The sequence below is a fragment of the Bactrocera dorsalis genome, chromosome 3, assembly GCF_023373825.1.
Source record: "Bactrocera dorsalis isolate Fly_Bdor chromosome 3, ASM2337382v1, whole genome shotgun sequence".
In the NCBI taxonomy this organism is placed as follows: Eukaryota; Metazoa; Arthropoda; class Insecta; order Diptera; family Tephritidae; genus Bactrocera; species Bactrocera dorsalis.
The window spans coordinates 64438082-64450165 of record NC_064305.1 but is presented as its reverse complement, the minus strand read 5'-3'; the positions used below and the strand labels follow the sequence as shown (position 1 = coordinate 64450165).

The following is a 12084-nucleotide window of genomic DNA, read 5'->3' as shown; positions in this document are numbered from 1 at the left end:
GTAAGTGACTGTGCAGGATAATACTCTTTAATTTATACAAATTGTTAAATGAGATGGCACGATTTAATTAAGAAGAGAATAAAAGAGTCATGGGATATACGTAGAGTTCAGTCAATGCACTTACAATAATATTACAATCGTTGTCCTATAATTACAGAAATTCAGGAATACTCATGAAATTGACTGCCAGAAAAGCGATTTTTGTTCTTGAGCATATTCCTAAAATTCAAAAAAATAAATAAATAAATAAAAAGCTCTAATGTATAAAGATAAATCTGATCGCAAAACTAATAAGGATATTAAGGCGGACCATATTCTCATTTAAATAGATTACTCATACGCCCCGTCAAACTGCATTGTGTAATTTAGAATGGGGGCCTTTGAGTCACCTATTATACTGAATTTAAATTTTTTTTTTGGAAACGATGTACAATATATGTATTTATATAATAAGCTATAAGCTATCTCAGCAGCGTTCCTGAACGCAAAGGCATCTGCCTGGAATATACAATAGTACTCCGACAGGTTGGAGGGTCACCAAAGCTCCGCACAATAGAACCCGGAACACACTCCACCAGCCAGTTTTAATCCTTCCATATATACGTTGACGGTTCGCTGGAGGGTCGCGTTCCCTTGCGCCTCTAATTACGTGGCATATTTTATCTATCGTTCTTTTTATTTATACTCGTATTATGAGTAAATACGAGTATGTGCCTGCGTTAATAAATCACTGAAAGGTCACACACAATGAAAGTAACCACATATAGCTTGAAACTATTATATAATTTATAATTTAAATTTCATTAAGCAATAAATGTATTGGTGTAGTAAAAATGAACAAAAATCCACCAGCGACCCACAAAGGGGCGTAAGACACCGCGGTTTTTTTGACTTACATACACGATGGCGCCCGAAATTGCACATAATTGCTATTGTAATAAAATTCGTATTGTTTGCTGGTATTGGTGTAGTTATTTTTTGCATTTTTGCCATTCACTAAAGTGACCAATGCATTTTAATCTCCACTCTGCTCTTGCATTATTACCAACGCTATGAGCACATACTTCCGCTGTCCTTTGTATGGCAGTCCATCCGTCCGTTTGTCCGTCCGTCAGTTCTATTGTTTGTCTACTTTACTGACATGTGCGCACACTGTAGGCCAACGAAATGCCGACAGCCAAACAAAGGGAAGCCGCAACAACCGCTTACTCGCCACTCGTATTCAAGTGTATTTCAAACGAAAATATATTTAAGTGCGTATAAATTCGTATATAACAGAACCTTGGATATATATTTACATATGTGTATGTGTAAAGATGTGCGTGTGTGAATGATTTAAGGTGTATGGTGAATTTGCCAGTGGAACTTCATTTATTTATATGCACACATGCGCACATCTCTGCCAACATATCCATGTATGTGCCCAAAAAATAAAGTTACATTTGAATTTAAACTGCGCGCGTCGAAGGATTTATGTCAAATTTCATGTTAAAGTATTTATTAGTGTTCGAGATACGTGTCGCTTTGTGAGCTGCTAAAAGTGAATTTTTCGTTTTTTGCGATGTCAAAATTTGTTGAGCAAAGAATTTGCATTAAATTTTGTTTACGGAATCAATTTTCTGCTGCGGATGCATTGAGGATGGTGCAGAAAGCCTTTGGTGATGAGGCTATGTCTAAAAAAATGTTTACAAGTGGTGTAGTGAGTTCCAAGCCGGCCGTGAACGTGTTGAAGACGAAGAGCGTCCAGGGCGACTATCAACTTCAACCGACGAAGCTCACGTTCAACAAATCAAATATTTGTGTTGAAAAACCGTCGATTAATAATAAGAACCTTGCTGATGAAGTTGGCATACCGAAAGGCTCAGCCAATACCATATCAAATCTCGACTGGTACCGAAACCATTGAATTTTTTGGAAAAAAGGCGTCTCGTTGAAGTGTGCGAAACGATGCTTTCCGACTACCAGGGTATCATGAAATGCATTATAACTAGGTCATGTTGACTGTTTTCTTCGATTATCGTGGTGTTGTGCATTATGAATTCCTTCCAACCAGTCAAACAGTCCAGAAGGAATATTATTTGAACGTTATGTGTCGTTTGCGTAACGCTATCCGCCTAAAAAGACCGGAATTGTGGAACGACAATTCTTGGTTTTTACATCGTCCCATACTGCCCTCGTAATTCGTGATCATTTCGCCAGAAACTCAACCCATATGGTTCCGCAACCGTGCCGTGTGACTCCTGGCTGTTCACCAAGCTCAAATAACCGCTCCGGGGACACCGTTTTTATACGATAGAGGAGATTGAAGCCGCAGCGAAGTCGGAACTGAAGGCCATCCCGAAAAGTGACTACAATCAGTGTTTCGAAGATTGGAAAATCCGTTGGCATAAGTGCATTGCATCGTGAGGGGATTACTTTGAAGGGGGCGAAATTGATTTGGAAGAATAAATAAAGAAATTTCAAAATAAATACAATGTCACCTTATTTTTCTATCTAGGTGGAGCACTTTTCCGTTACAATTATGAACTCATACTTGGAGAGTATTTCTTAGAGGTGTCTGTCAACCACTTTTTCAGAGCATGAAGCGGAAAAAACATTCGCATTATTTTTACCCACCCTAATATACTCGCATATAGTACAGTGTTCGTCTATAACTTTATTACAAACTTATCATTTGGAGCGTGCGAGTTTTTGACGCACAATTTTGTTTATAGCATACCTTTGTTACATCTTTTGTATTTCCCACTTCATTGCTTTCGATCAAAGGTAATATTCAATTCAAATTATCGTTTCTATTGATTGTGGTTTTTTCGTTACTCTATAAGCTTTTGTGCGCAATTTTGTTATCAATTGATATTTTAAATTTCACTTTCTTATAAATCGATTTATTATTTCAAAATCTCTCTTGTTATTGGACCTGAATTGTATTCATCCATTCCGACGACATGACCTAGTCAGCGTAACCGCTGTCTCTTAATTCGCAGAACTATTTCAATGTCCATTCTGAAGAAGGCAGAACTAACGGCGCGGTTGTTAAGGCTAATGATATCAATATCGCCAGCAGCTATACACTCTTATGGATGATTGGGTCCGCTCGATTAAGCTCGAATTAGTTTCTCCAGCATCGAAGAGGTGTTATGTGTCGATCCTCTTTTCACGGGTTTTCCAAAGTTTTGGCGCATGGTGAATATCTTGTCATGTTTTGATGTTCCAGATCTGAAGCCACATTGATAAGATCCAATCAGTTTGTTGACGGTGGGCTTTAATCTTTCATACAATACGCTCTATATAACCTTATATACGATGTTGAGCAGACTTATGCCACGGTAGCTTGCGCAGATTGTGGTGTCTCACTTTTTGTGCATTGGGCAGAGCACACTTAAATTCCAATCGTCGAGCATGTTTTCGTCCGTCCATATTCTACAAAGAAGCTGAAGAAGTTGCATGCTCCTTATTAGCTCTTCGCCGCCATATCTGAATAGCTCGGCCGGAAATCTATTGTCCCCCTCCGCTTTGTTATTCTTCAGACGGGTAATTGATATTCGAACTTCTTCATGGTCGGACAATGGGCCATCTGCTCCATCGTCATTGATTGGCAAATCTATTTCCTGATGTTATGCTAGTAAAAGCATACATTTTCTATGACAACGTAATGAGAAAACCAAAGGGTTGAATCGTTTCAAGCTGGAATTGTCGATCAGAAAGGTTTTTCCATGTCTTTGCGGGAATGGCAAGGAATATTCTACTCCGAACTCCTTCCATACTACTAAATTTCCCTGTCCCTACTGTCAAAAAGTAGATTAGTTAAGGAAGAAATCACTCAGAGCTCTCAGAACTTAGTTGGGAGTTCTTTTTGCATTCAGTGTCTAGTTCAGAATAACTTATTACCAAGTAATTACTACCTCTTCCTATCTATGACGAATAATCTGGCAAGTTTCTATAATCTTATCATTAGATAAGTAAAAGAAAATACATTCAAGATGGCAACGTGTAATCGAACAAAATGTTGCATATTTGTCCTTAATCGAACACTCTAACTATGCTAAATAAAACCTTTTATTTATTCCACTAATAATGGATTTATTTTCAATTATCAAAAATTTGTTCAGCAAATCCAAATTTCGTCGAAATTCACTAATTTCTCTATTTTGTTGAAATTAGTGTTTTGGCGAATTGCCCAAATACTCATCCATACGGTTTCGTAATACAAATATCCTACACAAACACATTCCACCCAAATACGTAATAATTGAAATGAAAATGTTTCCAATAATTTTGCTTCAATACAATTATTTGGTACACATGTACCATGGAATATACGATATAAATATAAATAAATATTCGCCTGCTTTGTAGGAATACGAAATTCGCGATCTGTAAAGATAGTGTTTAGCGCACTTCGCTCAACTTATGGTCAACATAATCGGCCTACTGATTGTAACTACTATTCGCTATACCAACACCCGTCTTGAAAATCAGTATTCATTATTGAAAAATATTCGAACAAATAGATCACATTCAGCGCGCAGTGAAGAAAGTATAGCAGCCAAAAAGATCCGAAGTTTTCAAGCAAAATTTTGTTGAGCAGTGAAGCCCATTTCTGGCTCAGTAAATATCTAAGAAAGCAAAATTTCCACATTTGAGACGAAAAACCACGTTAAGAGATTCAAGAGCTGCCATTTCTTCCAGAAAGAAACAACGTTTTTGGTGTGATTTGTGGGACGGTGCACTCATCGCTCAAAATTTCTTAAAAAATGAATGGTTTTAAACAAGACGGCGCAACTTCGCACTCATCATATCAATCATTGGATTAATTGAGAGAACACTTCGATGAGCATTTCACGTTTTGGGCCAGCCGATTGACTACCAAGATCGTGTGATATCAGACTAGACTTTTTGTTGTGAGGATATGTAAAATTTATGTGGACAATCCCGCTTCGATTCAGAGCTTGAAGCAAAACATCGGGCATGTGATTCACCAACGCTCGAACGAGTCCTTGAAAGCTTAACTGATAGGTCACCTAAGACGAAGCCGTTTGCAATATTTGAAAGAGATAGTCTTCAAAAAAATGTTGTTTTGAATGAAGGAATTCCCCATTAAATTTGAAGTTTCTCTTTTTTTCTTTAAACGCTTTGGAAGCCTGGAGGATGGAGTCATGTGCGGGATGGGATAGATACCGAGAGTTTGAAGAGGGAAGCGAGACGCATTTGCAGACAGAAGAAGAAAGAGGCCGAAATGCGTGAGTACGAACAGCTTGATAAGTTGGCCGACAGGGGTAATGCTCGAAAATTCTACGAAAAAATGCGGCGGCTCACAGAAGGTTTCAAGACCGGAGCATACTTCTGTAGATCCCCCAAAGGTGATCTAGCCACCGATTCCCAGAGCATACTTAGATTATGGAGGGAACACTTCTCCAGCCTGCTAAATGGCAGTGAACACATAACACCAGGAGAAGACGAACCCGATTCTCCAATTGATGCCGATGGAGCAGACGTTCTATTACCCGATCATGAAGAAGTTCGAAAAGCATTTGCCCGCCTGAAGAACAAAAAAGCGGCAGGGGCCGACGGATTGCCGGCCGAGCTATTCAAACACGGCGGCGAAGAACTGATAAGGAGCATGCATCAGCTTCTTTGCAAAATGTGATGAAAGCATACACGATGATTGGAATTTAAGTGTGTTCTGACCGATCCACTAAAAGGGAGTCCCCATAATCTGCGCCAACTACCGTGGGATAAGCCTCTTCAACATCGCATATAAGGTTCTATCGAACGTATTGTGTGAAAAATTAAAGCCCACCGTCAACAAACTGATTGTACCTTATCAGTGTGGCTTTAGACCTGGCAAATCAACAACCGACCAGATATTCTTCATGAGCCAAATCTTGGAAAGGACCCATGAAAGGAGAATCGACACACACCACCTCTTCGTTGATTTCAAAGCTGCTTTCGACAGCATGAAAAGGAGCTGCCTTTATGCCGCGATGTCTGAATTTGGTATCCCCGCAAAACTAATACGCCTGTGTAAACTAACGTTGAGCAACACCAAAAGCTCCGTCAGGATCGGGAAGGACCTCTCCGAGCCGTTCGATACCAAACGAGGTTTAAGACAAGGCGACTCCCTATCGTGCGACTTTTTCAATCTGCTGGAGAAAATAGTTCGAGCTGCAGAACTTAATCGAGCAGGTACAATCTTCTACTAGAGTCTACAGCTGCTGGCGTATGCCGATGATATTGACATCATCGGCCTCAACACCCGCGCCGTTAGTTCTGCTTCCTCCAGGCTGGACAAGGAAGCAACGCAAATGGGTCTGACAGTGAACGAGGGCAAGACGAAATATCTCTCGTCATCAAAAAAACAGTCGTCGCACTCGCGACTTGGCTCTCACGTCACTGTTAACAGTCATAACTTTGAAGTCGTAGATAATTTCGTCTATCTTGGAACCAGTATAAACACCACCAACAATGTCAGCCTAGAAATTTTCAGCCTAGAGTTTTCGAGAGAAAAGTTCTGCGAAAAATTTATGGTTCCTTGCGCGTTGGCCACGCTAATATCGCATTCGATGGAACGATGAGCTGTATGAGATACACGACGACATTGACATAGCTCAGCGAATTAAAAAACAGCGGCTACGCTGGCTAGGTCATGTGCTCTGTATGGATGAAAATACTCCAGCCCTGAAAGTATTCAACGCAGTACCCGCCGCGGGAAGCAGAGGAAGAGGAAAACCTCCACTCCGTTGGAAGGACCAAGTGGAGAAGGACCTGGCTTCGCTTGGAATATCCAATTGGCGCCACGTAGCGAAGAGAAGAAACGACTGGCGCGCTGTTGTTGACTCGGCTATAATCGCGTAAGCGGTGTCTACGCCAGTAAAGAAGAGAAGAAGAAGCTTCGGAAGCCTCAAAATGGATCACTAAAATTATTTTTGATTGCATGAAAATTTTTCAAAGAATACCTTCTACACAATTCTATTTTTGAAGTAGCTGGATTTAGTATGTATAGTACAAGTTTCAAACGCGATTCCAGTTTTTCCTACAGGGTATGTTGGCATGACAATACATTTAAATTTAAAAAACAATATAAAATTGCACAATGATTGTCAAAATATGAGTTTATAAACTAGAAATGTTTTCTGTTATTTGTGAATTGAAGTGAAAGGTTCATCGATTGGGCGAATTGGTTTTGGGTTAAGTTATACGTTCAGCTTTGCTGTCATTTCGGATTACACTATTTCAAGCAATTACAAGTTTGCTAAATGAAAACAAATTTTAATGATTTAGATACAAATATAACAAAAGTATCCATTTATGTAGGAATGTGTGTATATTTATGTGTAGATTCACATTTTTCTATAAATTCTTTAATAAATATAAATTTCGATAATGTAATTTTAATGAAACAACTCACATGCACACGAGCTATCCGAGCTATAACATAAACATGAAACTTTAAACGAGTAGACATAACGGCAAACAATTATGTCTGATCATAATTACAATTAAACTTCAAACTCATTGCTGTTCAGTAAGTATAACTGCAGGCTCGTATGTATATGCCCTGTTCGGTTAATCCACTCAGTTCTCTCAGCAGTGTCAGTCCTCTCGGTTCACATCAGTACTTCGTACGTCGTCGCACTATGCCGCCAAACATACTTCTTTGCTTCCATTATTTTGCACTTCTGCAGCTCTACCGACTTTTGCATTGCATCGTTTGCCATCTTTGGAAACTTTTTCTCTTTTCCTTCTTTTCTTCGCTGCATTCAATTGTAGTTCTGAGGTTTTATTGGCCCACTGGTATTAGCATTGCGACTACTGAGCTGTGTTAATAGCTCTCGCTGTTATTTTTGTGTGCTGATAATCTTGTGGCATCATGCACAAGTAATTGGCAAAAGTTTTTACTGTTACGAACTTGTTCTGTGGCTATCTTTAGGCATTTTACTTAACAGAGTTGCATTTATCGAACACTTTAGTAACAAATATGTATTTGCATGCGCATGTGTGACTTTTCGCTTGACCTTGTTTTGTCTACAAATACATCGAATGATTATTGCTAGCACGACCGTTTCTCCACATACTTTGTTCCGTTAGCCATTCAGACATTTTGAAAACTCATTTTCTTTTTGATGCCTATGAATTTTGCCAAGGCTAAAATAGCAGTTTAAATGCACAATTAAATTGTCAAATGGCTTTGTGCCTTAAATGCAATTTAAAAGGTTCAGCATAATTTAAGACTTTGACATTGACAAATACACCGAGACTCAAATACCAGTACTCCATTACCGATTGAAAAGTCCCTGGCCGGACACATAAACGGGGCGGCTAGAATTAAATTCATATAACTTTTTAGTTAGCGCAAACATTTAAAGGGCGCGTGTACAAAGCTTATTATACCATTTTGAGTGAAGCAACTTTTTTGTTGTAAAAGTCGATGTTTTTGAGATCTATCAGTAGGTCATAATGTACGATGAAGTTAGCACCAATGATCGCATACTGGACGTCAGCGGTGATGAAAGGCCCTAGGAAGACGGCGAAGAGTAAGGTTGAGGATAACTGGTTGATGGCTGTATGTATTGATGCTGGTTGATTTTTCTGCGCAAAGTTTAAATTCTGTGGGTTCCAGTTTTTGCTTGGCAAAAGACCGTGGTAATACAGTGCTCGACAGAGTCCCTGGTATCGTGACTGAAATGTGACTGGGAATGTAAACCACTGTTTACGACGGCCTGGACATGAGTTGAGAGGGCCAGGATGCTGGTTGACATGACTTGATAGCTGGTTAAGTGTGCTCTTATTCTGGACGGCCTTGAAGACTCTTCGCTTGATATTAGGTAGCAGCGCCAACCATTTACTGCGAGAAGCCCTTCATATGCTCTGGTGCCAATTAGCGTCTTAATCTTCCTGAGAAACTGACTAGACTTCCAATTTCCAAGCTCTAGCTCTGCAGATCAAATTGCTAACAGATTCAAACAGATCCGTAACTGAAAGTGTTTAATTTAAAGCAATGCGGCTTGATAGAGAACTTGAAATAGATGCTGCATTCACCTGAATCTGTGATATATTCGATTGATATATTCTCCGCACCTTAACCTCAAGTTTTCAAACTTAAAAAATCCAACAGCTGACTGCTAAAACCATTGTGTATCGAATATTTTGGCATTTTACGGCGTGTTTTTTACTATGGCAACTTATCATGAAGAAACAAAAATAAGGAACTGGAAAAATAAGGAAACAGCGGGGAAAGCAGTAATACTCTATCTCTAACTCAGTCACTCAGCGTGGTTCCCCAGAAAGAATCGATCGATCTGGCAAAGGCATAAAATATTATATGATAGATACGATGCTTGTACCGTGCCGAAATCGAAGACAAAAAGCAGTGTACATACCTATTTTGCATAAAATCGGGGGAGATTGGAATACATGCTTTTGTAGTGAAGTCCTGGAAGGATTCTAACTGAGTTTGCAAGTCAAAAGGCAACAAGTTGCAGACTACTGAAAACAGCCTTAAGTACTTCGCTCCTTGTAATAAATGCAATACTTATTCTTTTTTTAACACTGTCAACAAATTACTCAATCAAATGTAAAGTATTCAACGTGTAGCGACAACTATCTCCAACTACGTATTCTCCACCTGTATCAATAGGATTCTTCCTGTGTAATATTTCAATTGCTTCCGCTATAGAAAACTGTCATTTGTGTATTTTTGTTGTAAATTTTTACAAGTTGTATTACGAGTATATAATGTATTATATAAATTGACTTAATGCTTATATATTTTCTTCCGCAGACAAGAATCGCAATGCCACTCTTTCCGTTTCCGGTGATAAAAAGTCCAGCTTGGCCGAAGCTGCCGATCCAGCCACCAGCAGCGGTGATGTTAAGCTAAAGCCCAGATCTAGGTCAGTATGCGTACCTATTATTAGTTTTGCTCTATATTTACCCTCCACACACCTCTTGCTTTGGTGGTTGTAGTGCTGATGAGTGGCTAATAAAGTATATGCTTCAAATTGCAGGTCACTCATACGTCGTGGATCACGCAAAGCCAAACAGCAAATCAACAACGCGTCCGATGACTGTAATTTGCAATAAAGCAGCGGAAGGAGGCAATCTTGAAAGGTTGATTAGGCAGAAATGTATGTAGTAATTACATAAAAAATAATAGATCAGAGAAGAAAACGCACAACAACAACAAAAACAAGCAACTATAAGCAGCAAAAAAAGCAAAGACAAGCAGAAATTCAAAGTTACAAATATCGGCATAAGCTTAGGCGAGTGTGTGTATGTGTGTGTGCTGGTGTTAGTGTGCAAGTAAGTAGGCATAGACGCGTGTGTGTGTACATTGTGAATATGTACAATTTTAATTAACAGTCGTCAAAACGAATTCACCCCAATTATCGCGTGAATGATGACGCGGAAAAAATTACACATTTTGATATGAGCACTTAATTCGAAATATTAGACTTATATAATATATAATAAAAACAAAAACAAAAGAAGTGTCGTTGATTAGACGGAAAATAGCTATGGATTTGTCAACATGAACTTAAATGTGTGTGTGTGTTGTTACATACGTTTGTTTGCACATAAGCAAACGTACTTTTGTAGGCGTGTATGTATAGGCAGGCAGTTATTGCGGTCAAAAAGCAACAAATTAACGGTTAAAAAAAATTAAAAAAATATGTAAACAAATATTTACAACTTTTACTAAAAAATTTATTTATTGTAGTTTAATGTCGCACTAGTTGTTATTCAAATTTAACAAATATTAATTAAAATAATTAGCGTAATTTTTTATAAGCATAAAAAGATAATTATATATACATGCGACAAAAATAGCAATAAATAACTTCTAAAAAAAAATTGTTTTTTATTTAATTAATTTTGTGTAAAAAATTTAGAATTTTTTCAACTATAAAGTATTGACGGTGCGTTTAAATATAATACAATATATGTATAACGCAATTATATTTTTCAGAACAAAGTACAACTGCGTTGCATTTATTAATTTTTTTCCAACAATTTAATGTTTCTATTTCATTTTTTATATTAATAAAGGGTCGTCCATTTCCGAATTCCACACTATTTTAAAGAAAAACTCAGAAATTTTTCCATTTAAAATTTTTATTATCATTCGAAAGAACATTCTATGCCATTTATTTTTTGAAGATTATCTCCATACAGCGAATACGATGTCGATTGAGAAGCACAAGCTGTATTTTGTATGCTTTCAATTTAAGATCTCGACGAAAAATGCGCCAAGTAGTTCCATACGTCGGTACGAGTTGATGCAAACGGCGCCGAAACAAATTACAACAGTTTTCGTGTACACTCCAAGCTACGGCTGCTATATATTCTTTATTGCGTACTGGACCTTGTCCATTCGATCGAATATTATCCCATAATGAATGCTGGTCGCAAGATGAGTGATGGTTTTGCGACTAGTATGATCAATAGGCTGATTAAGTTGATTATAAATTGAGCGAGGCGCACGGAACACATTCTTTACAGAACGTGAATTTTCGTCATAAAGTTGAACGATTTGTAAACGTTATTCAGGAATAACCTTTCCTTTCCATGATAAAATGCCAAGCAATATTGAAACAAAATAACATGAAGACTTGATACGACTCACGCGTGATCTATCAAGTGAAGACTCTGAAAAAATACCTCTAATTGGATCACCCGTTAGATACTTTTTTCCAAAATCTTTATTATTTAATGCAAGCTTTAGTACAAATTAATGAAAAAAGCTTAACCGGCTACGCTATCGTTGCATATGTAAACTGAATGATCAACCTAATTTTATTGTTTGGAAATTTCTTCTTTGAGAGGGACATTCTAACTACTGTGCAAACCGATGTTAACATTTTTCATTGTTATATATTTATGGTATGTAATATCGACACTAACAAGTGAGAAATGGCTAAGTTTTATGCTGTTGCTATTTACAAGAATCAAAGCCAGGGAAATACTTAAAACATAAAACGTCAATCGAAATATAAACAATTTTTGAAATACATATATGTAGTCCATATATCCCATACACCGGCCGATAAATTCGACAAAATATTTGTTAGAAAAAAAATCATT

At 37.9% G+C, this 12084-nt stretch overlaps 1 protein-coding gene across 1 annotated transcript in view; it reads left to right on the top strand.

The window, feature by feature from the left end:
• Positions 1-10791, top strand: part of LOC125777068 (GTP-binding protein Di-Ras2-like) — a 53626-nt gene extending 42835 nt beyond the window's left edge. The window contains exons 5-6 of the mRNA XM_049450956.1: positions 9782-9893; positions 10008-10791. Coding sequence (XP_049306913.1) covers positions 9782-9893; positions 10008-10083 — 188 coding nt within the window. The 3' untranslated portion in view covers positions 10084-10791. The remainder of the gene's footprint in view (positions 1-9781; positions 9894-10007) is intronic.
• Positions 10792-12084: the final 1293 nt, after the last annotated feature.